Source organism: Mirounga leonina, unplaced genomic scaffold, assembly GCF_011800145.1.
Source record: "Mirounga leonina isolate KUSES-001 unplaced genomic scaffold, KU_Mleo_1.0 Mir_178, whole genome shotgun sequence".
NCBI lineage: Eukaryota > Metazoa > Chordata > Mammalia > Carnivora > Phocidae > Mirounga > Mirounga leonina.
The window spans coordinates 19,219,429-19,246,817 of record NW_023270464.1 but is presented as its reverse complement, the minus strand read 5'-3'; the positions used below and the strand labels follow the sequence as shown (position 1 = coordinate 19,246,817).

Here is a 27,389-nt window from a genome sequence, read left to right as displayed (position 1 = left end):
GCTCCGCGGGCAGGAAAAGGAGGGCGTTCTCTCTGCTCCCCTCCCCCGCCCCGTCCCGTCCCAGCCCCCGCCCTCCCCAATGACCTAATACCACCATTTTGGATGTAGGGTCATTCGCGTAGAACGACACTTAGAGCTGTTTCATGTAACCACCCTGACTCTAAATTTGCTCAGAATACGGACTAGGATGACAGGGGTAAAAAAGTGTTCCAGGCTTATAAGCAAAACATACTTTTTCAGCACTGCTTTTCACGGTTCTAGAAAAAAGGACCAAGCCATGTGAATAAAAACATCTGCTAAATTCCTTTATCATTGTAGAGCACCTGCGATCGAGACCATTTTCTCGGTTAGCAAAATTGCCACTGCTCTGGGGTGGCAGACGGAGCATTTACAGGCTTAATCAATCAAGCCCGGAGTCTACAATACAGGAAGCAAAATCTGTCCAACCCTGAGGGGACGGATTGGGTTGGACAGATTTTGCTTCCTGTATTGTAGACACCCCTCTCCTGATGGGGTGACTATTAACTTGGCAACTTACCCAATGAATGAAAAGACGCTTCTAAACCACAAAGACGCCTCCTTTTTATACCAGCATATCTCCGAGGCTCTTAAAGGAGTTTGTCCCTCAAACTGTTACTTCTGTATTCTGCTTTGCTTACCTGTTGCTGGCTCAGATCCTTCAGCGGGCAGAACCATCTTCTCTGGCTCCTCCTTTTCAGCCAAACCCCTTGCAAGGTTGCCAGGGGCTTCTTCAGAGATACTGCCCATGTGTGGGGTTCGCCCAGGCAGAAAAGTGCTCCCTTTCCCTGCAGAAGCGCTCTCTGGCTGCCCAGTCACCGGGCCAGACTCTGAAGGCTTGGACAGTGACGTGTGACCGATCCCCAGACCAGTGATCAGTGCTCCTGAGTACTTGACTTGGTCTAGGACGGCCTCCACTATGCGACTCGCAGCCTCCTCGATGGAGTCTGCTCTCTCGGGCAGAGACACAGCACAAGGTAGAGGGGGAGCGCCCCTTGCCCTGTCTGGGGCCTGGTCACCATTGCTTGAGAGTCCGGTCTCGGTGAGGAGCTCTCTGGCAAGAGGCTGCTGTGGGACTCGATGTGTGTCAGCATCCACCTGCTGCTCCCTGGAGTCGGCCACGCCACAGCTGTGGGCTGCTTCTTTCCAACTGAGAGGTACCATCTCTGGAGCTGCAGTGCCCCGTAGGTCAGTCACTCCTTTGTCTGCTGAAGTTCCTGGCAAACCCAGGATCATAATCTTCTCCTGGCTCAAGACTTTGGAAATCGGGAGGTCTTGGGCGTTGTGTGATACAGCCTTTGTTCTGGCCCCAACAGTATCTTGTAAAGCACTAACCACGGCAACATCCAACGCCACACTTCCGCTCACCTCACCAGCAGTGTTTTTACCTTGGGATTCAGGGTTTTGCACTCCAACATCCAGAGCAGAAGATCGATTGCCAGGAAGAGCCTCTGACCCATCTGGTAACAGACCTGGCAACGGAGTTGAGCTGCTCTGCTCTGCACCCAAGGCTTCCTGGCGTGGGCCTGCAGCCAGACTTGCTCCCAGTGGCACCAGGCTCTGTGCAGCCCCACCTTCAGTCAGCAGCGAGACTGGTGGGGCCACTTCCTTGTTATGCTTAGTTTCTGCGTTCAGACAGGCCGAGGGTGTGCCCGGTGAATTATGGCGCTCAAGTGCTCGGTCCTCAGCACAGGCGGCTAAGCTAGGCTCTCCACAGAATCGCAGTGCCTCCTGCCCAGGAGGTGGTGTTCTCTGCTCTTCCTGAAATGTTCCTGAGGAACGAGTATCTTCCTTAACAGAGGAACAAGTCACTTCTTTATCCCTGCCATCTTGTCCCTGAGCTTCAGAGCATTCTGGAACCACACGATTTTTTCCTTGTTCAGTCAGAATGGAATCAGAGGCCACAGTGGCCTTCCCCGCACGCAGCAGAGAAGAGTCAGCGCCCCCCTCAATATCCAGGACTTCAGGGGCTGCTGAGAGGCAGGGACCCCCATGTTCCCCACCAAGTCCCATGGGACTGGTATTCCCCATGCTGGGCTGAAGACGGAGAGCAGCAGAGGGCGCAGATAGGCCTGTGGCACCGTCTTCTAATGGTTGCTTATCAGGATCGCTCGAATCTCTGCCTGGGCCATCTCTACTATCTGCAGCCGTGTGTAGTTCGGGCGTTGCTGTTCCCTTTTCTTTCTGGGAGGGGACAAGAGAAAGTGTGTCATCTTTGGTTACTGATTCACTGCCTGGACTGCTTGCCAGAGAAGTCTCGTCTGATGTCACTGCCTGGTCCGGCACCGCTTCTTTCTCGGCTTTGGGGACAGCTGCCTGTGGAGGCACCTCAAGCATATCTGTTAAAGCTGTTCCTAGGTTCAAATCTTTTCCCTGGCCCTTTGTATCCGAAACTTCAAGAAGACAAAATTCCACCTGTTCCTGGGTGTCTAATCTTAGAGGGCCAGGGGTGGCTGTGTGAGCCTGTGGACCTGCACAGCAGAAGACCAGGGGGGGATGCTGTGTGGGGGGCAGTCCCGAGCCGCTGCTCTCAGGCCGGGTACCTAGGCCATCACAGTGTCCCGCGGCCAGCATGCCACCAGAAGTCCCTGTGCTCTGCCCACAGGCAGGGGTGGCACACACAGTGTCCCCTCCGGCTGTAGAACAGCTCTGAATGGGAGACGAATCAGGTTCTGGTTTCTGGGTTGGCGCATCTTTTCGGGACCCGGAAGAGGTCAGAGCAGAGGGTGGCGCTGCCTCACTTGTATCTGCCCAGGGAGCAGAAGGATTGAGCCTGCCGGAAGCCGTGTCTCCTGCAGCAGCCGGAGCTACCAGGGAGCTCTGATCCACAGGAGCCCCAGCACCCCCTTCACAACTTCCTGAAGCTTCTGTTTCTGCAGTTTTCACAGGGCAGGCTTCTTCCTTGCTAGACGCAAGCAAAGACTCAGCAGGTTTGTTACCATCCAGGGAGCCGGGGGCAGAGACACAGCTTGGAACAGCGGCTTTATCTGCAGGCTGTCTTGTGACTTTTACATCAGAGACTCCAGCTGTGCTGACACTCGAGTTCTCAAACTTTTCCTTTGTATCTTCCCTTACCTCAAGCACATCCTTCTGGATGGCGGCGTCCGAGCTCAGGAGACCACGTTCTGTCTCCCCTGCAGTCACTGGGACGCTGACTGCCAGGTCACCTCCAAAGAAATGTGGAGTGGGAGCGGTGCCCAGCTGCATGCCCACGTCTCCCTGCAGAACACTGTCTCCAGGGCTTGGAGGCTCCTGCTCTGGGGACCATGCAGAAGATTTTGTTCCAGTTTCTCCATTTCTGATTCCACAGGATGGAAAGTCTCCTGTGCCCTCTCCTCCACAAGCAGGCGTGCTCCCCAGGCAGCTGCTGGGATCAGACACCGTTCCACAGTCTGCAGTCAGTGATGGCTCCGCCTCTTCCCCGGCTCTCCCCACACCTTTAGTTCCCTTCTCACAGGAACAGTCTGTATTCTCTTCCTCAGCCACACCTGACAAATTGGAGGAACTTTCCATCCCCCCCACAGTGCTCCCATGGCCGCATGGAGGGTGCTCAGGGTCTCCCGGAAGAGACGAGCGTGGCTGGCCGTCCCCAGGATCCGATGTGCAGCCAAGAAACTGGCCATCTGGGTCTTGGGCACTGGGCAGACTTGAAGGATCCTGTGCCGCCACCATTAAGGGCACAGGATTGTCCATCTGCTTAAGGTTTGTTTTCTAGGAGGAAATGAAAGATAGTTGTAAAAGCTGCCCATGGGAAAAGATGTCACTGACACCCAGAAGCAAAACTCCTGCCAGAGAGAATTTGCTGCCATTCCAAGCCCTCCTAAGATCAGATGAAAAGCTGATCTCAAGAAATATAAATACAGGGGCGCCTGAGTGGTTCAGTTGTTAAGCATCTGCCTTCGGCTCAGGTCATGATCCCAGGGTCCAGGGATCAAGCCCCGCATCGGGCTCCCTGCTCCGCGGGAAGCCTACTTTTCCCTCTCCCACTCCCCCTGCTTGTGTTCCCTCGCTCACTGTGTCTCTATCAAATAAATAAAATCTTTAAAAAAAAAAAGAAAGAAAGAAAAAGAAATACAAATACATTTTCTCTTGTTCCTGAAAGCACTTTCCTCTCTTGTAGCTACGTATCCACTGGAATGATAAAATGGTCAAGAATATACAACATGGCTGTCTCCTAAATTATGAACTTATTTTAGAAAGGTGACCCTCAAAAACTTTATTTTACAAAAGCACAGTGACTACCTTCAGCTAAGAAAGATATTTTTATAGGGTCTTGAGAGGAGTAGAGGTGCTTCCATTCCACCTCATGTATATGAGTAAAAGAAGTCCTAACCAGTGTGGTCAAGTCTCGTCAATTGCAAGGTGCAGGCCATGTGCCTGCACCTGAAATTCTTATTGAGGAGTTACACAGTGTCCTTTAACACCCCCAGGGAGGCTCCACTCAATCTAGCTTACCACTTTTCTTGACGGGTTCATAATTTCAAGAACAGTGGCATGGCAGATAGTCTTTTGTTTTGAAAAAAGTGGTTCCTCTGTTGTCTAGTATTGAATATGAAATAAGATCCAATTCCTGATAATTCTTAGATAGCACTGTGGCTTGAGGATACTACAGGTCATGTCAAAACTGCGTTTTGCAACTTTACAGTATTTTAAAAAACAAACAGATATTACCAACTACATGGGAGTGGTTAAAAAAATCATGGCTGGTCAACCTGATGGCAAGGCCATGCTGTTAACTATGAAGACCATGGTAAAGGCTAAAATACAGATTTATGACACAACGCTGAAAAAAATGGATAAAACCTAGGGTTAATCTAAGGTCATAAGTATGCAAAATTTACATGTACATGTAGACAAGGCTTAGGAAAAATGGAAAAGACCAAATACAGCTCATCTTCACGGTGGGTTTGCCTTTCTAACAAGATTTCAGAAATTCTTACAATACTACAATTTGCTCAACAAATAAAAATGATTTTTAAAACATGTTTGCTCTTCCCCATTCTCTGACCTACTGCGATAAGCTCGTGCATATCTACTGTGCACTGTCCTCGTTCACTTACTCCCTCAGAATACTTCTAGTTCTCCAACATCAGACTAGTCCTGTCTACCTACCAGGTCTATTGTAAAAGTTTACAAGTATGAGCATACAATGTGTTGTGCTCAACTAAAGTCTTTCTACTAAGAGAGTACAAGAAAAACGGACTTTCACTAAAAGCTCTGCGCTGTGCTCGTAGAGTGTTCAAATCTAGCTCGCTCCCGTTCCCGTGAGAGTACACCATCTCTTAAAGATCATGAAAGCAGGTCATTCCATTTAATAAAGAACAGAGATTCGGGGAAACAAGTGTTGTTTTAGAAGCTCCTAACACACGCATCCTGTCAGAGTTTTAACTTCTCAGTTTCCTGTCAAATATTCCCATATCGTGCAGTAACTCCAGCACCTGCAAGCTGGTATTTTCAACTGGACTAGTAAGAAGAGCTCCCAGGGAAAAATCGGGCTTCTTGGCAAGCCGTTCAGAGGAAAAGAAAAGGACACCTGTCCTGGCACAAACACGACTGAGAAAGGGAAAGGTGGGCACATCACACACCCCTGCTGTAAAGTGTCTTGGCCTGGTGGCCTCCAATATAATGCCTGCTCCCTGCTCTTAACTGGTACTCTTATGACTTTCCTTCTGGTACTGAGCTGACCCTAGGTGACCTTAAATGAAATTACTGTCAAGCTTTTTCCAAATCAAATCAGCTCTGAAATAAACTGGGTGGAAAAATTATCTAAACTTAGCCTTTCAGATGTTATGCCCAAGAGACATGTACCCATATGACGTTTATATTCTCCATAATAAATGCTACCAGAGAGTCTGTAATGTTTTTACGTCTGGCAACAACTTTATCTTGAAGGCTTGAGTGGATTATAAAATCTTTATTTTTTTAGTGATCTTTTTACCATACAACTATCAATTTAAATATAGTAACATTATCATCACTCATTGAAATAGTTGTGAAAAGGCTTTATTTTTAAGTAAATGTGGTCCTGGTTCTTTAGCAACAATCTCAGAAACTGTTTTGCTCATTTAGCTTTATAAAGCTAAACTGACAAATTTATAAACAGATGAATTTCCTTTTATGCCAAGAAAATTGAGTTCTAGTTGTTGCATATTTCTGTATCTGCAGTGTGTATGTGTATCTTCCATTATTTCAAAAACCTGGCAAAAAAAAAAAAAAGAAAAGAAAAATTCCCAGTCCCCTGTTGCTGTTCTGTGTCTATAACATCTAATGCTGCTAAAACTGCTTTAGGTATCAGTCTTTGAAGAAAGCATTTCTAAGTTCTAATTATAGGAAGGTTCACTGGGAGAAAGAGCAAGGGCACAAAAAGCCTGAAAATGGACATTTTCTTCCTTACCATTAGCTGCTGTTGGATGTTCATAAGTTTAAAAATATGTCCAGTGCAACGGTCTCCAGGAGATGGGGCTTCATGATGTGATTCGGACTCAGAGGTTAAAGTATAGACGTCCAACTCTCGATGATGTCGCACAGAACAGTCTCCATACGGGATTTCATAGGATAAACTGCTCCAGGAGTCTGGTTCCCCAGCATTCTCTCTGTAAGCAAGCAGTCTCCGGTTAGTCTACATACGCTCTGCTCCCTCACCCCTGGCAGGGCTCTTCCCTCTCAGTCTTACCCCACTGCTCTGGAGGCTCTGCAGCAGAAATCTGGTTTGTAGAGTTCCCCAGTGACCCAGGCATATAAGTAACTGTTCCATCCACCTCATAAGAGGTCACAAATGGATTAAATGAAAACGGCAGGATTCCTCCCTAAGAATGTTCTTTTGATCAAGATAAAGAGAGGTCTGGGAGCTTAAAATAGTTAATATTATGCTAACACCCAACTAATGAGGAAATGTAAGGAGGATGGTCTTAGCTTGGTTTTCAACAGAAGCAGGGCTTATATTAAGCACTTCTCTTAAATTGGGTTGTACCATATGCTAACTGCAGTCGATCATATTGGGAAGAAGGAATCACTATAACCCATGCAAGGGCACTCCAACTTTCATTAACAACTCTCAAGGTCAACTATGCAAAGACTACGATCCCATATCATATCATACTCGTCAATACAATTATGAAGAAGCGCTTGGTTCTAAGAACTTCAGGTTAACATTTTTTTAATTTAAAAAAATGAATGACCTTGCTCAGCTAATATCATCATAAACATACCTCATCTACAAATACAACCAACAAAGGCACAGATATGTAAAGAAACATTTCTGGGACAGGCCTCAAAACATGAAATCTCTTTATGAACCAGGAGATTGGTAAAGTATCCCAGAGATTCTGGAAGGAGGAGGAAGGTGATGTTTGAGATCATTATGTTTTAAAATGGAAGTAAAACAGAATCAAGCACGAAGAAATAACAGACATGCTACACACTGACAAAAAGGACAAGGAAACCCTCTGTGCAGTGTTTTATTTACTAAATCATACCTGTCTGTCAGAACAACTCACTACACAGTAACTGGAATTTGAAACAACTATATGCTATATTATGAAGCCTAGAACTGAGTAATCATGCGCTGGCTGAAGGTAATGATGAAGGCTGTTCTGAAAGGAAACTACTGCAACGTCCATTCTTGAGAGTGACACCCCAGCAGCTGCTGAAAATGAACCTAGCATACACTATGCTCAATCTTTTACGTATTTACCAAGCTGCTCTACTGGGTGTAAAGTGACCTCAAGTAGAAAAGTACAGCTGACTCTTGAGCAACACAGGTTTGCACTGCATGGGTCCATTTACACACAGATTTTTTTTTTTTCTGCTCATAAATACAGTAGAGTTCTGTAAACGTATTTTCTCTTATGACTTTTTTTTTTAAGATTTTATTTATTTATTTGAGAGAGACACAGTGAGAGAGGGAACACAAGCAGGGGGAGTGGGAGAGGGAGAAGCAGGCTTCCCGCTGAGCAGGGAGCCTGATGTGGGGTTCGATCCCAGGACTCTGGCATCATGACCTGAGCCGAAGGCAGCGCTTAATGACTGACCACCCAGGCGCCCCACTTCTTATGACTTTCTTAACTAACATCTTTTCTCTGGCTTACTGGATTGTAAGAATACAGTATATAATACACGTAACACAAAATTCATGTTAATTGGCTGTTTAATGTTACTGGTAAGGTTTTCAATCAACAGCAGGCTATTAAGTTTTTGGGGAGTCAAAAGTTATATTCGGATATTTGCTGGCGCAGGGGGTTGGCACCCCTAACCCTCCCATTTTTCAAGGGCCAATTCTACTTGTAAGATAGTCACTTAAAAGTTCAACTGAATGACTCAACTAAGAAGCCAATCAGCTACACCAAATGAGGGGGGACGCAGCTTCTCTGTAAATTCAGCTTTGAAGCTTGGGTGGACATTGCCACTAACTCTGGGTAATTAACTGTCGGACAGACATAACTAGCATACCTGATTGCTCGGATTACCACACATAGCCATACTCTAATAAAAAAAAAAAAGGCCTCTGAAAACACAACTTGATTTATATACCACCACGCCACTGTGAACCAAATAAAAGAGGACTATCTGCCAAAGCAGGGGCAATTAAAAAGGGACACAACCCATTCCCAGCAAAATGGGAGTTTTCTACCAACCTTGCCATACTACCACTTCTCAAACTGTTCCCTTTCTACTATCTAAACCTTGAGAAATTCCCGTCTGTAACCACAAACTATTTACCTTCTACGGCTCCCAAGCTCTCCTTCCAGAGGAATGTGCTTCTGTTGCCACAATTACCCCTAAGTGCTAACCCTTCAATCTCCTAATTCCTTGTCCCTGTGAATTTGTTTTGCTTCCTAGTCTGTCTAGATACCAACGACTAGTCAATGCAATTATTCTCTTACTGATTTCATGAATATCTGGGGCAACTGACACTCTTCCAAACCCATTTTGCCTGCAGGTCTGGGTAAACCCCATCATTCAGCAAGTATTTATGGGCCAGGCAGTATTCCAGGTGCTGGTGATACAAACCAAAACTCGTAGCCTGTTGGGAGTTTATATACTTAGCAAGGGAGACAACAGCAGTCAGATTAAATAATACAGCTGCCATTTTTGAAGAGAGCCAAGTGCTACAGAGAAAAATAAAGCAAGAGATGAGATGAGGGTTGAGAGCTGAGATTTTATTTTTAATTGAATTTTATTTAAATTCAATTAATCAACATATAGTGTATTATTAGTTTCCATAGAGTTCAGTGATTCATCAGTTCTATTTAACACCCAGTGCTCATCACATCACCTTCCCTCCTTAATGCCCGTCACCCAACCCTGTTACCCCATCCCCCCAACCCCCTCCCCCTCCAGCAACCCTCAGTTTGTTTCCTATACTTAAGAGTCTCTTATGGTTTGTCTCCCTATCTGATTTCATTTTATTTTTCCCTCCCTTCCCCTATGATCCTCTGTTTTCTTAAATTCCACGAGTGAGATCATATAATTGTCTTTCTCTGACTTATTTCGCTTAGCATAATACCCTCTAGTTCTATCCACATCGTTGCAAATGATTAAGACTTCATTTTTTTTGATGGCTGAGTAGTATTCCATCGTATATATACACATCTTCTTTATCCATTCATCTGTCGATGGATATATGGGCTCTTTCTATAGTTCAGCTATTGTGGACATTGCTGCTATAAACATCGGGGTGCAGGTGCCCCTTCGGATCACTACGTTTGTATCTTATGGGTAAATATCTAGTAGTGCAATTGCTGGATCACATGGTAGCTCTATTTTCAACTTTTTGAGGAACCTCCATACTGTTTTCCAGAGTGGCTGCACCAGCTTGCATTCCCACCAACAGTGTAGGAGGGGTCCCCTTTCTCCGCATCCTCGCCAACATGTGTCGTTTCCTGACTTGTTAATTTTACCATCTGACTGGTGTGAGGTGGTATCTCATTGAGGTTTTGATTTGGATTTCCCTGATGCCAAGTGATCTTGAGCATTTTTTCATGGTCTGTTGGCCATTTGTATGCCTTCTTTGGAGAAATGTCTGTTCATGTCTTCTGCTCATTTCCTGAGTGGGTTATTTGTTCTTTGAGTGCTGAGTTTGATAAGTTCTTTATAGATTTTTGGATCCTAGCCCTTTATCCGATAAGACATTTGCAAATATCTCCTCCCATTCTGTCGGTTGTCTTTTTTGTTTTGCCGACTGTTCCCTTTGCTGTGCAAAAGTTTTTTATCTTGATGAAGTCCCAATAGTTCATTTTTGCTTTTGTTTCCCTGAGGGTTGCAATTTTAAATGTGGAAGGACTCATGGAGGTAGCTTTTTTGAAGATTGATTGATTGATTTAAGATAGGGAGAAAGAGAGAATGAGTGGGAGGGGCAAAGGGAGATGGAGAGAGAATCCCAAGTGGACTCTGTGCTGAGCACAGAGTCCAATATGGGGCTCAACCTCATGATCATGACCTGAGCCAAAATCAAGAGTCGGATGCTTCTGAGCCACCCAGGCGCTCCGAGGTGGCAGTTTAAGCCAGTACGTTTTGTGCTCTGTGTTTAGCACTGTATTAGACTTGTCCTGCATCCACTAACATAATGTGGCAAAGCTCTGGGCATAAGAATGTTTACTGAAACTTTCGGTATAATGGTATTAAAAACTGGATACCACCAGGTCAGTAATTAGAGGGCTGTCTGGTAAACTGAAGAACCGATCTCTGGACTATTACACAGCCATTAAAAATAACGGAAGTAACAGTCCAGTAACGCTGTAATCTACAACGTTCAGGGAAATAAGCAAAATAAAAAGGCTAAAAATTTAGGTAAGTCTAGATGGTAAAATGCACAAGTAAAAATAGCATTAGAGTGGTCGGGCTGTAGGTTTTCTTCCCCAAGATTTTAATTAATGTTTTTAACACACTTTTTAGAGTTCCCTATTGAACTAGGACTCACTGCTGCTCCGCAAGGCTTTCATCACTCGTGTGTTAGTGAAACTTTAATTTCCTCAAAGGCCCAATCTTAACTCTACTTCATTCTCAGGTGACCTTTTTGCCCTTCTTAGTGAGAAGCTTGCGGCCACCTAGCGTGAGCTAAAACAATCTTCATCCACTAGTAACGGCCTCTGCTCACCCCCTCTAACGTCAAGGATGCCTCTTCTCCACGGTGGGTTTGCTCTGCTGCCCCTGCCCTCCCAGACTGGGTAATCCTCCCCCGGATGCCTGCAGTTTTCCACACGCTTCTGGGTGAGCTCCGCACCGCCCCCCCGCCCCATGCAGTTAAAACACCAGCCGGAGACGAAGCAGTGGGTGCAGCAGAGGGGATTACTCTGCCCTGGCACCTGGGGGAAGCAATCTGCACTCACCCTGCAGACCAGGTTCTCACCAAGGAATCTGGCCCCCGGGAGGCACGGGACAACATGGAGACATTCTCTGGTGGTCACAACCCGGGCGGGGCACTTCTCCAAGGCACAGGACAGCTCCCCACCACCAGGAACGGTCACTAGTGCTGAGGCTGAGAAACCCTGCTGCCAACCCCCTGACCCACCCAGTCTGTCCCCCTCTCCCTTCTGTCTCCTTATGGTCATCCAGAAGCTTCAAGGCTCTGCAGTTTGGCTCCTCCTCACTCCACTGCTACTAAAACCTCTTTGTCAAAAATGAACTATTCGGACTTCATCAAGATAAAAAGCTTTTGCAAAGCAAAGGAAACAGTCAACAAAACCAAAAGACAACCGACAGAATGGGAGAAGATATTTGCAAATGACATATCAGATAAAGGGCTAGTATCCAAAATCTATAAAGAACTTATCAAACTCAATACCCAAAGAACAAAGAATCCAATCAAGAAATGGGCAGAAGACATGAACAGACATTTTTCCAAAGAAGACATCCAAATGGTCAACAGACACATGAAAAAGTGCTCAACATCGCTCGGCATCAGGGAAATCCAAATCAAAACCTCAATGAGATACCACCTCACACCAGTCAGAATGGCTAAAATTAACAAGTCAGGAAATGACAGATGTTGGTGCGGATGCGGAGAAAGGGGAACCCTCCCACACTGTTGGTGGGAATGCAAGCTGGTGCAGCCACTCTGGAAAACAGTATGGAGGTTCCTCAAAAAGTTGAAAATAGAGCTACCATACGATCCAGCAATTGCACTACTGGGTATTTACCCCAAAGATACAAAAGTAGGGATCCGAAGGGGTACATGCACCCCAATGTTTATAGCAGCAATGTCCACAATAGCCAAACTGTGGAAAGAGCCGAGATGTCCACTGACAGATGAATGGATAAAGAAGATGTGGTATATATATACAATGGAATATTATGCAGCCATCAAAAGGAATGAGATCTTGTCATTTGCAAAGACATGGATGGAACTGGAGGATATTATGCTGAGCGAAATAAGTCAAACAGAGAAAGACATGTATCATATGACCTCACTGATAGGAGGAATTCTTAATCTCAGGAAACAAACTGAGGGTTGCTGGAGTGGGGGGTGGGTGGGAGGGATGGGGTGACTGGGTGATAGACACTGGGGAGGGTATATGCTCTGGTAAGCGCTGTGAATTGTGCAAGACTGTTGAATCTCAGATCTGTACCTCTGAAACAAATAATGCAATATATGTTAAGAAAAAAAAAAAGAAGATAGCAGGAGGGGAAGAATGAAGGGGGGGAAATCGGAGGGGTAGACGAACCATGAGAGACGATGGACTCTGAAAAACAAACTGAGGGTTCTAGAGGGGAGGGGGGGTGGGAGGATGGGTTAGCCTGGTGATGGGTATTAAAGAGGGCACGTTCTGCATGGAGCACTGGGTGTTATGCACAAACAATGAATCATGGAACACTACATCTAAAACTAATGATGTAATGTATGGTGATTAACATAACAATAAAAAATTTTTAAAAAAAAACCTCTTTGTCCCAGGCGTCCATTGACAAGAAAACCCCAAATGCAGCGGCCTTTTTTTGTCCCCATCACCCTTGAGTTTTGAAGAATTTTAAAACAGTGACCCGATTCTTCTGCAGAAATTCATTCTCACTGAACATCCATAAAGAACCATCCTACTTGCCCACGGTTTTCTCTGGCTCTCTCTCCTTCTTCCGACATCTTAGGTGTGGAGACAAGTCCACTTTCTACACTCTCCTACTCTCTTTCATTCTTTCCCACAGCCCCGGTTCACCTCCCAAATCTCTCTTGAACTGCAAAGTCTGAGCTCTGCCCCACATTTACAACTACTTCAAGGTCTTTACCAGGATGTGCAGTGGGCATTCTCAAATTTCAAAACTCAATTATATGTCATCCCCGCCCCCGCCCCGTCCCCAAAGCAGCAGCAACTCCAAACTTACTTCCATGAATGAAACCATTGTCATCCCTAGCAACACCATCTCCCCTCTTCAGAACACTCCACTGGTCTTGTGTTTGCAGTGTGTTTCCCACTCAGTGCCTTACTTCAATTCCTACAGGCACTGCCCTAGCTCAGGCCTTCACAGAATTATCTGGACTCTTGCAGACACTCTTGTTACAGACCAGCTGCCCTAGAACCCCCGCTGCTCCCCAAATCTACCCAAAGAAGTCATCTGAAAGCAAGAGTGATGCCATCCTTCTGCCCAAAAGTTCTGCTGTGCTTCTTGTTCTTCTTTTCACATCGGGAGTGAAGCATGTGCTGTGTGTGGCCCTATCGCCTCAGCTTTCCCTTTTAATCTTACGCATTCTATGAAGCATCCCATCTGTCCTGTATGGATTTAAACAGAAGGCCACTGAACTTCACGACCGAGGCCATGCAGCTAACAAGAACACCAGAATGACAACCATCTCTTTCCACTCTACGATGACAGCTTCGTGGGCACACCACAGCAGCAATGCTTCTAGCTGGCCATCAACACTGCCCCATTAAGGCACCTACATTCTTCATGCCAACTTATCTTTTCATGCCCTATTCTTTAAGTCATCTCTATGCCCAACGTGGGGCTGAAACACACGATGCCGAGATCAAGAGTCGCGTACTCTACGGACTGAGCCAGCCAGGCAGCCTCTAATGCCCTATTCTCGTACTCTCTTCTTCTTACACCCTACTCTGCAGCCAAACTATAAATGTCCATTCCCCAGGCACACTTCATCAGCCAGGGATGACCGCCTATCCAAAATCCACCCATCTTTCAGTCTGGTTTCCAGACTTCTTCCATTCTTCTCTCCAGTGATACAGTCTTTCCTCCCCTCTGACTATACAAGACCTTATTCTATTACTGTCTTGTGGCTTTAAAACAAACAAACCAAACCCTCTTTGGGCTATTTAATGGTTATTTATGTACCTGTCTTATACCTCTCACCAGAATACAAAGCTCCTTAAGAGAAGTATGGTGCTTATTGGTGCTGTGATTTACTGAAGGTTTAAGATCGAAAATCAGCACAGGGTACAAAAATAAGTGTACGGAGAAGCTCTATCATTATTTTCTTTGGCTCAGTAACAAATGAAAATGCAGCCTATCATTTTGGGCCTATGTTATAGAAAAAACTACACTCTTCCAAAGAACAGAATCACAGAGCAGATATGCACATAGAAGGGGAAGGGACCTGGGGCATTACATACCGACTTCCCAACACCAAGAAGGAGTGTTTAGCTCCCTACCTGCCCCCTCCCTAAAACCACAGGCACGCAGCCTGTCCTGTTCTCCTCAGAGCAGTTCTAACGGTGGTGCCGCGTTTGGTGTCTACATTATTCTGCATCTAGAAGTGCTGCTCGTAGCTGCTCCACATAATGTCCTGTGAGCACTCTCCCTTTCTTGCACGACTTCGTATTTTCACTTGAATTAAGTTAATTTCTTTTTTCTAATTACTCCTAGCTAGAACCTTGTTTGTATGGTCTTGCTTCACAAGGTGACAGTCAAAGATCATTCAATGAAACATTTACTGGACACCTGTTAAGTAGTAGGCACTGTGCTGGATGCCAGGGCTACAAGGGTAAATAGGGCAGCTTTCCTCAAGGGTAAGTGTAAACACAGTCTGAGGTCAAACAGGAATTACTGTGAGGTAGCCACAGCTTGGCGTATTGGTGGTACCCCCACCTCCATGGAAGCAAAAAGCAGGAAAGAATCAATTAAGAGTTTCACACTTACAAATGCAGCATTCGATGCACTAAATACACCACGTTTCTTCAAAATTACAATGCTATTCCTCCTCAAAGTACCATTACTTTATGTACCACTAAGAAGGAAAAAACTTAAGTGATTTATGACGTAACACTGTAGCAGCGCTGATCAAAATGCATCCGATCTCACAGCCAGAAAACGACATCTTAAAAGAGATTAACCCAGGGTAGAAGTACAGCCCCCTGCCCTTCTGCGTCCTGGCAGCGGAAGAACCTGGCAGTTCAAGTGAGCTGTCCCAATGGACCTGCATGCATCTGCTTCCACAGTACGGTCCGATTAATGCTAACATCCGCCCGCATTCTTGAAGCGTGCAACAAACGGACAGCAGGGACGTGTGAAGAAAGCAGCCCCAAGGCTGTGGATTGGGCTGCAAGGCACCTCTGGGGACCGTCCACAGAAACGTCTAACACGCTGTTTTCAAACTTTTAGGTAGCTGAACATCTTCAAATAAAATCATTTGCAAAAAAAGAATTGCTTGGTGGTGGGGCCGTACAGGGAAGGGAAGGCAGAGCCCAGCTCTCTCCCCATCCACCTTCTCTCCCAGGTGGGCTGGGAGGCTCCCACCTGGAACCTGCGGCAGAGCTAAACACTCTAATTCCAAAAGTACAGATTTTCTTTATGTATAACTACCACAGTTCCCACCTTACAGCCATTTTCCTTGTTTAGTTTTATCTGCACTTGGAGAAGAACTGGTCAGCCTTCTCTTGATGAGAAACCCTTTCTGGGTCTACAGTTGTAGTAATTAAGTTGTCCCTCGGTTTTGCATTTCTGCCACGGAGGGGAATATGCCTGAGGATCTAAAATTTGCCTTAGAAATATTACACAAAGATTTTACTGCAATCAAATCAAGTCTGGCAAGACAGAAAAGCACACCCACAAGCTGACTTGAAATTCTGGTTGTTTCTACTGGAGAATTAATAGGCACCATAGCCTCAGCTGAGGGTTTGTTGTTGTTGTTGTTGTTGTTTTTAAATGAGCGAATGGGAGATCTACAGATGAGGACATGTAAGTGCTGCGGGCCATGATCTCTCTCCATTTCATTTCTCGTCCCAAGGAGGACAACCACCCCTCTGAAGGGTACTTTTACTACTAATTGTGACTGCTTCATTCCTACTCCATCAGACAGTACTGAGGCCTCCAAGAATTTCTTAGACTGTCACATTCAGCCAGACCCCAGAACAGACTACAAGACAGAAAAGGCCAGCTGATACCACGATTACCCTGAAACTTGCAATCATCCTGCCGTAAACACAATTTACATTCTTTTCAGCCATTCTCCGCACGTTCCACTTCATCCCAAGTTTGCAGCACAACCCCCAGGGCAGTCCCCTGCTGAGCCCTGAAAGCCCTGTTGCACTGCATTGTGATGCTCTCTTCACTCCTCCGTAACCCCGTAACCCCGACTGAGACTGAGGACAAGGACCATCCTCCTCCTGACTGCCAGAGCCTACCCCACCCGGCACCCCCCACCCCCTGCTTAATCTCCTGACACGTTGCAGGCACTCAAACAGATGCTGGGATTTCACTCCAGGTGGGAGAGTCCAAGTATTCCTGTTTTCCTCAAGATGTTTACCAACGATTTGAGATCACAAAGAACTGGCTCTCTGTGAAGGGAGAAATAACCTCTAAAGAAGTAACTCCAGTAAAGCCCGGGTAGTGGCAGGAATGGCTTAGAAGGTGAAGCTGGCAAGGAACTAACAACAGGTCTTTCAGAGCTCAGCGGGAGACTGCCCTGGGGGTTGTGCTGCGAACTGGGGATGAAGTGGAACATGCCCGAGAATGGCTGAAAACAATGTGAATGGTGCATGGTCAAGGTCAGGGGAAGACCACGGCTAAAAGAATACTCTTGGGCAGTTGGCAAAAAGGGAATATAAACCACATGTGAGATCATCTTATATTAATGTTGTATGACTGATGACTGCACCGTGGTAAGAACACGCTGAAATACTCTGGAATAAGGGGATACGTCTGCAACTTACCCTCAAAACAGTTCAGTAACATTGCATGTATACAGATACACCGATAAAGCAAATACAACAAATGTTAACTGGCGCATTTCGATGAAGAGTATACAGGAGTTCATTGTTCCATTCTTGCATCTTTTCTAGGAGTTCAAGATTTTTCAAAATAAAAAGTTAAATATAAAACATTAATTTAATAAAAGGCAGAGGTAACAATTCTTTCATTCTATGATCACTATTTAGTTAAGGCAGGCAACAAACTAGTAGGATTTGGGAATCTACGAAGAAATGGGCAGGTGCTTTTAAGTACAATATTTGATCCTCTTAAGAATCCTTCGAAGAAGTGCTATTCTTAGTTCAGAGGAGAAGAAATGGAGACTCAGAAATACCAACTCATTTGCTCAAGATCTACCACGTCCATCAGCAGCCTGAGAAGCCTGGCTTCAAACAACAAGCTTCACCACTGACCAGAAGTGAGAGCCTGGACTAGTGCTTGGCTTCTTTGGGCGTGCATCCCGATCTGTAAGGAGACAGTCTCAGACCTTCAGAGTTGCAGTGGTGATGCAAGGGGGCAGGACACAAATTAGCCGGTACTTCCGCGCACACAGTAGGCAGCCAGGAAGCATCAGGAGTCCCCTTACTGAGCACGAGGCTAGCAGGCCCTGGAGCGCTGGATCTGAATCCTGGCCGGACTGACCTCCAAGCCCAGGCTCTCCCACCACCTCCTGCAGCACCGCTCTAGGTGGCAGGGGCTGCTTTTTACGGGGACACCCCCCCACCGGCTGCCACAGCAGGAAGCACCTGGGGTCATCTGCAGTCTGTGCGGAGCAAAGAGGCCTTCAGGGGAAGAATTGCTACATAAATTCAAAGAACGTCCATTCCCAGCCCAACATTTTCCACCACACAGGCATTCTCTGGTCAACTCTTCCAAGGTCCCCCATTGGCCCACCTACTGCCCCGACTCCACGGCAGCCGTGGATCAACCCCAGCCGTTCTCAGGTGCCCGGCGAGACCCGGACAACACACAGGGCAAACTGCACAGCCCAGATTCTCACTGCCTCGCTCTTTTCAAAATAAGCAAATAAGCACATTCCTCTCAAATGAGAGTGCCAACTGCAACATTTATTCCTTCACTCTCTTAAAAAAAATGGCACTCAAATTGTTCACCCATTTTCACCCAAAACAAACACTAACTGGCACCTACTTTTCCCTAAGGGGGAAAAAAATACTCCCCTCACTGTAACAAATCACCACAAATCTATCTCACTGCACTGAGGGTAGATTTCCCTGGAGGCTGAATCATTCGGCAATGATGCCGAAGGCTGCTGAGAGTGGAATCCCCTTTAGATCATGGTCTGGTCTAAGCTGAGTTAGCTTCCACGGGCCCAAGTCTTTTCACCAAAAAGTGGCAATAATAGCAGCTTTCTTACAGAGTTGTTTTAGGGATTAGAGATACACCTACTATTACATTTAGTTTCTATTTCCTTCCACAAGCAAGGGGTACACACCCTAGTCACTTCCTCTTACAGCTGCGTTTATTAATGGTTTAACAATGTACCGAATATTGAGCTATGTTTTATATATATCACCTCATTTATTCTTTCAACTATGCTGTGAAGGAAGACATTACCCCAACTTGCAGATGAGGAAACTGAAGGTGTGAGAAGTGTAATGACCTGCCTCGCAGCTAGTATGTCACGGGGCCAGAATTAGAGCCGTCGCTCTAAACCATCACACAAAACCACCTCTGCTGTTTTGCACCAGAAAATGCATACCAGTGAAGCCCACGAAGTATTTTTAACACACACTCTTTGGGGGGTTAAGTTTTGGGGGTGCAGATTCTAGATTACTGTGCGTTACAGATGCGAGGTTATACTTTGTGGCCCGTGGCTTCCATGGTCATTTTTTTTTTTCACTTGGAGAGGTTACTTGGGCTCTCTAACTCAACGGCTCCAGTCCGACTTCTGGAATACCTTGCTCCTCTGACAGCCGAAGTTCTGCCATTTTCTAGTCTCACCTTACTGCACTGTTTTCAAGATCTTAAAAAAAAAAACAATTTTAATATCTTACCATGATACTAATGATATTTGCATAAATATCTAACATACCAACATTCACAGGATAAGTAAAAATTAAAGTTAAGTCAAATTTATACTAGACTGACATCTAAATGATGCACTGATGGGATCAACCTACTTAGTTGTTGATTTTGTTTATTGAATCAGATTTAAGCCACCAACCTGATTCAGATAACTCTCAGGAATTAATTTTCAGGTGTAGTGTTAAGTCTCATTTTCCCACTAAGGCAAAGTTCTTAAACCTTAACTGCATTTTAGAATTACCTGGAGAGCTTTTTAAAATCCCGATGTCCAGATCACACCTCACACCAATTAAATAAAAATCTCTAGAGGTGGCCCTTCGGCATCAGTTTTTAAAGCTCTCCAGGAGATTCTAATGTGTAATTAGAATCCTCAGAGGATTCTAATGTACAGCCAAAGTTGTAAAACACCACATTAAAGTAACCTATGGTGCCAGTTCATTTTAAAAAGAAAAGCAAATTCAAGGCTGACAAGACTGCAAAAAATACTGAAGTACTATATCCTTCAACCTAATTATACAAGTCCTCGGAATTTAGCTTACAGAAATAATTTAACAGAAGCAAAAATGAGGCTCACTGCAGCATTCATTAATTTCTGATTTTTTAAATGTTAAAACTAACATTTAACATTGGGTAAATGGTTTAAATATGCAAGATAAAGTATTTTAGAGGGCCTCAAAAACAATTATAAGACCACAGAAACAGATAATAGGATAAAGTAAAAATACCAGAACACGAAATAGAAAATCAGCTGCACTGCTTAGAAAACAATACAGTGTGGGAGGTAATACCTGAAAATGAAATACATCTGTCTTAGTGGTGGCAGCATTATGAATACTATCATTATGTCTAACTAAATTGTTAAAAAATACATGCTAATTCTCCCTCCTTGTTATCCTTCTTGCTTCTGGCCTAAGTCAGAGGTCAGACAGTACAGTGCAAGTGTCACCTAGAGCTCCACCGCAGGGGAGCACAGAAATAAACCTGGGCTGGACTCGGACAGTTACATTTAATTCATCCCCAGACCAACACCATATGGATCCTCATCTAAGAAATAACCCAACTGACCAATCCCCACTCACTCAGTAATGCACTCTTTTTTCTACCCTCTCCCTCCCCAGATGACTGAGGCCATCTAAGTGAGGACACAGAGATTTCTATTTAAGTATTACTTGGATTTCTATTTCTATAAAGCTAGGTTGGTATCCCGAAGAACATATGACTCTTTGTCTATTCCATGACAGTTACTGACTTCATAACTACTTACTGTCTTCTGCACACAAAGTGTACTTAACGAGAGGAGAAATACAGGCATGTGAGAACTATCTTGAAAGGGAGACCATCATCACTGTGACTAACACCAAATTTCAGGCTGGGGAAAGAGACAGAAATGCTTACAAAATAATCTGAAACTTGTTAAGAATAATGGAACTGGATAAAGTAATTTGAAACCGATGACAGAAAACAGATCAGGAAGAAAAGTCCAATATCTAACGACCAGAAGAGAAATAACACATCTTTAAAATTTTAAGTTTCTTTAGCTTTCTCATGAAGCAAACACAAAACAAAAATCAAACAGCAACCCTAGATGTTCACCAATTTAAATAATCGAATCTTGACAGAGGGCAAGGAATGCACATCCATTTCTTCCAGTTTCTTCCATTTCTGAAAAGCATTTGAAACTCAATAGAAAAGATTAAGACCTAAATATGAATCTGTTAACTCCAGGGTAATGGTGACCATTAAGATCAGTTGACTAACAAGCTTCCAATGGGGAAGCTGCCACAATTCTATAGACAAGTGATTTGTTCTACTTACAAACACCGGTAACTTTAATCACAATGAAGTCATCACTCTGTAAACTAGCTTTTTCCAGTTTAGGGGGAAAAAAAAAAAAAAGGTGTTCTTGCTCATTAGTCGGGGCAGGTCTCTTCAGACATGAAGTTCACTTGACTTTATATAAGGTTACTGTCATTAAAATTTAAGAAAAGAACCAATACTTCACAAGTCCAATAAGCTTTTAATGAGCTTGTGTATTTTTGTATAACCCACTGCCCCGAGGCAGCATTTTTCATAAGTCATTGTTGAAATGGATTCGTCTTATTTAGAAGCAGTTAGACAAATAACATATGTCAAAATAAGGAGACAATGTCTCTTTCACAGACTAGATGGGACTTTTTTCAGGTCTCTCTTCTCTATATGCTCCTTGTGCAGCAACAAAGAACATCAATCTGCTCTCCCTGCGCACAGCACTGTACCATCAGTAGGCAGGTGGGTTCGAGGACAGCTGCTTGAACTATTGATGAAGGACCAGATTAAAAAAAAAAATTCCAACTCATTACAGAAGCAAAAATTCTAAAAATGAATTACTAGGAAGTAAAATACACAACATACAAAACTGAAGCCCAAAGTTCTTGTTTGATTCAATCACTATAAAATGACTGTCAACTTACCATAAAAGTTTCTAAACACATTCTCTCCACTTCACACTGATCTCATCACAGATCAGTGACAAAGAACGGGCAGCTCAGTGCTGAGCCAGGCCTGCCTCCTTCTGAGCAGCAGTGGGTTACAACAGAGATTCCTGAAGATTGCCAGGAACCCATTTTACATTCCTAACATCTACAGACCCTGGCGAGACAGGCAAGCAGGAGAAAGAAAAGTCATGGCACAGACGGGGACACGGAACGTGGAACCAGCTACTGATGCACTGGACCACGTGTCCTTTTCTCCTGAGGTACACTTCAGAGGCCCGGGCAAAGCTGAACACTTACTCAATACCAGTCAAGAGTATTTTAAAAGTTCAATCCCCGCTGGTGTTTATTATTATTATTTTTATAAAATCAAAAGCATCCAAATATCCACTTTAACAGCCATGTCACAAAGGGCTTTTTTTTTTCCCCCCCACAAAGAGCTTCTATAATTAATTCACTGACACGATTTCCCTGAACCAAATGTGAAATACTAGGAACTAATCACAGTATATAATAAAAATATACTGTAAAGCAGGATTAAGTTTTTCAGAGCATTTTCACCATAAATATCATTTTTACTCTTCCAAGTGACAAGGGCCAATGACCTGCATATAGATGATTAACAAAAGCACAGATAAACGAACCAAGGTTTCACACAAATAAGGGTTGAATGAGGGCAAAAAGATAAATTTTTTTTAAAGATTTTATTTATTTGAGAGAGCAAGCACATGCAAACACAGAGGCAGAGGGAGAAGCAGACTCCCCGCTGAGCAGGGTCCCAGGACCCCGAGACCACAACCTAAGCCAAAGGCAGATGCTTAATCGACTGGGCCACCAGGCACCCCTGAAAGATACATTTTTAAAATCTATTCCAAGCAATCTATTCCCAAGCAATTTAATATTAAACTTACGTGGATTAATGAGCTGAAAGAAAAGCTAAGAGCAAAATGTTTCTTTTTAGATTACATTAAGAGGTATTCTACCTCTAACATTCTTATCTTGACCAATAAAATTATTTTCATATGAGCATATATTTTCTAAAAACATATGCATAGACAAAAAGATACTATTTCTCAGTACATGAAAATGCATTAGGCTCTGTATGTATACTGTTTACAAATGTCCATATAGGTATTTTTCCATTATTGATAAAATGTCTCCAAAAGCCCATCAAAAAGAAAATACTACAGATGGGATGACATTTTATTAAACATGAATCCCCCGTGGAAACTGGTCTTCTCTACATTGTACTTAAGTTCATATTTCAAGATATCTCAAAATACCACATTTCCAGAAAATGAATGATCTAGGTTATACATTTATTCATTCAAACCCTCAACAAATATTCACTCAGTATCTACTATGTTCCTGGATGCTAGGAATAGATGGATGAATAAATAAGACAGCCAAAGTTCCTACTATCATGGAGCTTCTATTAGACAAGGGTATAGTTACAGTTAGAGATAACATCTTAAAAAAAAAAACAAAACAAAAAACAAAAAAATGGGTGCTTATGGCAGAAACTTCCTGTGGGTGGAGAGAGTGCATTCTTCAGACAGGTGGTCAGGAAAAATCTCTGAGGAGAGGGGGACCAGTGACGTGAATCCTATGAAAAGAGCCAGCATTATGGAGTTACTGGGACAGAAAAAGAAAAGGCAAAGGCTACAGCAAAGCGCAAGGATCCTGTGTAGAGAAAGCCACGGGAAGGAGGCGAAGGTCAGGGAAACGAGGTGTCAGAGTTGGTCAGGGTTCGGATCTCATGGGGCTCTGCAGACCGTGGTTACCAACTAGGATTTTACTCTGAGTTTGGTGAGAAAATGTGAGGAAGAAGAGAGCAAAGATAAAAATATTAAAGAATAAAACAATAATATTAGTTTGGTATCAGATGAATATAACTTACTTAATCCTCTGAACAACTCTGAGGCAGGGCTCAGTGTCTTTCCATTTTTCATGTGAGTAAACGACAGGCTTAAGGAATAATTTGTTCACGTACATGGCCAGTAAGCAAAAAGGCCAGGATTTTACCCAGACCTAATTCCAAAACTTCTGTACCTCCTTCCACTGCCCACTGTGAAACTGACCCTCTAACACTGTCAAACAGTGACCGCATTGTATACACACTGTAAGTCTGATATAATATTTATCAGAAGCTAATCAGGTATATTAGATTTTCTATTACAAGTTTTTTTTTTAGGATCCATAGCAAGAAAACCATACATTAGGAAGCCCTCCTCAGAGATAGGGTTATAGCATCCCGAGTATCCATGGCTCACCCCAAAACTAGGATTTATGTATGTGGAACAATAGAATTCAACAAGCACAGAGTACATTTCAACTCATTTCAGCATTCCCACGGCTATGCACCAATCGACAACCAGTCAGCCTCTGCCTCCTCACCTTATCTAGCGTGATGCAACTCAAGCAAAAGGTCGGGGCTGATGCTACCACACATGTAAAACCCTGTCAAATCAAGTGCAGGAAAAAAACCATTTTCCCGGTACTAACAACATGAGTCATTCACGGGGGGAAGTTCAACGATGCGTCTTCTTGAGATCAGCAAAAGCCAGGTCAAATGCCAGAGAACCAACACTGAAGACCAACGATGCATCAGTCTGGAAGCGGATACTCACTGATCGCTGCTCAAGCACCACGAATATCGCAAGCCCATCCTATCTGGGTCCTGGCTCCATACTGCAGCTTTAAGAGAGAAAGGCAGCCCTCCCAAAGGCGTGTTTTGCTGAGTCTCCCTCTGACAGGAACTGCAGCATCTAGTTCCTTGTTTGAGGGCTACTGCAATTTCTTCCATGAAGCCACCTCACAGGAACAGTGCTGAGCCTTAGGGAGTCCTACAAAATCAACTACAATTGCAATAAAATGGAATCGGAGAGCGAAATGCCAGAAACTGGGAGAGGGGGATCGCTGACGCACCTCACAGTGGCTAGGAGGCTGCTATCTTCGGTGCTTGTAAGGAACTCACTGCTACAGTAGTTTGCATCCATGCACACGATACTCGGTTCTTCTTGCCTTTTTTTTTTTTTGACCTAGTACTGTCACTCTGCCCTTAACTAGTACGGAAAGAATGCAGAGGAAAGAGGGCACATAATGTGAGCAACTACTGTGTATCAGCAATTTGCTATAAATTCCATGCTGTTAAATAACTAAAAACTTTACTAAGGTAATGATCAGAACATGCTGGGAAGTTAGACTTGCTTCGATTCTTTACTCTGTGCCACCTGTATGATCTTGGGTCAGTTACTGAAAGTTCTCTGTGGCTCACTTTCCTCATTTGTGAAGTGGGAATACTGGGTTTGCTTGAGAGCAAATAAACAGGAATGTAAAGTGTCAGCATAGTGTCTGGCCCTCCCAAAGTGCTCCATAAATTGTGACTATACGGGATACTCTAGGGCTCGTGTAATTCTAAGGAACAAAAAAAGAAGGCAGTTTTTGAGTTATGTATTTTTTAAAAGGGCACAGAACCCTTGCTTGCGAGTTAACGGTCAGACAACTAAAAGCACACCCACATCACCCTACCACTATTCACTCCCCAAAATCCAAGAGGAAAACGGGGCTCTTCTTCCTGCCTGTGTCAAGGGAGTGTTACCGTTGCGGGTGAGGCTGACCAGGAAAAACATGTCAGAAACTGGGTGGGGGTGCAGAGAGGTCCTCTTTACACAGAGCCGAGTAGGCATCTTATTTCCACGGACTCTTCCTTCCTACTCTCCAGGCAGAGGGACGCGCCCTGTTTCTAAGAACTTCACAGGAATGTTCCCATTTTATCCTAAGAGACATAGGAGGTACATGCTATCACATTTCCCATTGTATAGATGAGAAAACTAAGGCTCCTAGGCAATACTCAATCGGGACACACCCATGTTTGATTCTGCCATGGTGAAGGCTGAACAGCCAGATGCTTTGGCCAAATACTGATTTTGTTTATTTGGCATGCTTAGTTTTTTCCTTAAGAATCCTTTTTACGTCTGTTAATAATACACGCAAGTAAAATCTCCAAGTCATTCTTTCTGTAGATATGCCCTTAAGGAAACTCCAAAACTGACCAAATAAAAATAACATATAATGGCTATGAAAGGCTTATGTTTTCTAGAGGGTGGAGGACTCACCCACCAAGTCCCATCCTCTAGGCTCGTGTTTTCTTCCACCTGGGTCCATAGTGAAGTCAGAAATGTTGTCAAGATCACGTGCTGTTGCCACAGAGAATTTGCTACCAGAGGTTAAGCTGACTTTACAGTTCTCTGAAGAAAAGCACTGAGGCCTGAAGTTATGTGGCACCGAGAGCAAATAAGCTGGGGCCACTTGCATGCATACAGCAAGAAGTGCACGCAAGGGAACACAAGACATACGGGATGGCTTTGTTATTCCAACCAACTTGCAATACCAATCCATCTTCTTATGAAGTCCAAGGTAGTGTAAAAGTTCAGAGGTTTTACAGTTACAAACTGGTTCAAATTACCAGTCCATGACCTAGCAGCTGTGGCGATTACCTTCTGAAATGAGGAGAGTATGTCTACCCCGGAGGGTTGGAGAGAGGATAAAATATACAAGAATTTATGCAAAGTGCCTAACACAAATACAATAAATGGCAGCTAGTGCTATTGTTATATAAATACACGTATTATTCTCAGAAAGTGCATCTGCAATTTTCCAACATGTTGCCACACAGGCTAACAATCTTGAGATTACCATTTGAATGGCTTTCTAAAAAAACTAGGTCAAAATTCTTAAAATGCTTCCATTCAGAAGTTACCAAAAAAGAAAAAAAACCAGATCAATGAATCATCGAAATTAAATGACCTTCTTTAGAAGACTGACAATGTTATCAAACATGCTTCCTCCCAAAATTCTATCAATAAAGTTTAAAAACATCCTAATGACAGGCTTGCGAAGAATAGCAATTTAGCTTTTTTTTTTTAAGATTTTTTTATTTTTGTTTATTTGAGAGAGTGAGAGCCACAGAGATCACTGAGGGAGAGGGAGAAGCAGACTCCCTGCTGAGCAGGGAGCCAGACACGGGGCTCGATCCCAGGACCCTGAGGCCATGACCTGAGCCGAAGGCAGATGCCCAACCGACTGAGCCACCCAGGCGCCCCCAAGAATAGCAGTTTACTCACTAGATGGCCTTGGGCAGGCTGTCTAGCCTCTGGAGATTTTCCCAGTTCTAGAGGAATGCTGACTGTATTAACTACACCTTAGAACATCTGCAGGAAGGTTCTAAATGAGAACACACTGAAGCACCAAAGTAGCAGGTAGCCAATTAATGTGTGTGCCCCCCCCCTCCAGTTTCCACTCAGCTTTACCAGAACAGAGACCCAGATCACATAGTGACAAAGAGGGGATGGATGAATGGTTGAACATAAGGATGAACAGATAGATGGGACTTGAGCCAGAGAAACGTAAAGTTAAAAAAAAAAAATCCTCCTATCTGGCTACTTTTTTGAAGGTAAGTTTGTACATTTGCTTCGTTATTTCCCCTCTTGAGCAAAAGCAAAGGTTCCAAACTTGTTTTGTGCCAGATGCGCTACTGAAGACCCACTTGTCAAGTACTTACAGAGGACCCTGAAGAGGCAATCACCATGTTCACAGAAGGTCTTGCTCAACAGCACTCTGCTCCATTGTGCAGTAAGTACACATGAGTAGTTACTCTACCCTCTGACCCTGCACCCAGGTTTTAAGTGTAAATGTATCAAAAGAAGGACCTGAGAATGGAAT

General features: G+C 44.1%; 1 protein-coding gene across 16 annotated transcripts in view; it reads right to left on the bottom strand.

The window, feature by feature from the left end:
• The window catches only part of AKAP13 (A-kinase anchoring protein 13), a 320,846-nt gene that overhangs the window by 150,089 nt on the left and 143,368 nt on the right, over window positions 1–27,389 (bottom strand). For all 16 annotated transcript variants that reach the window (XM_035024073.1, XM_035024072.1, XM_035024075.1 and 13 more), the window contains 2 exons: window positions 6,413–6,611; window positions 660–3,729 (listed from right to left, as the gene is read on the bottom strand). In XM_035024073.1, coding sequence (XP_034879964.1) covers window positions 660–3,729; window positions 6,413–6,611 — 3,269 coding nt within the window. The remainder of the gene's footprint in view (window positions 1–659; window positions 3,730–6,412; window positions 6,612–27,389) is intronic.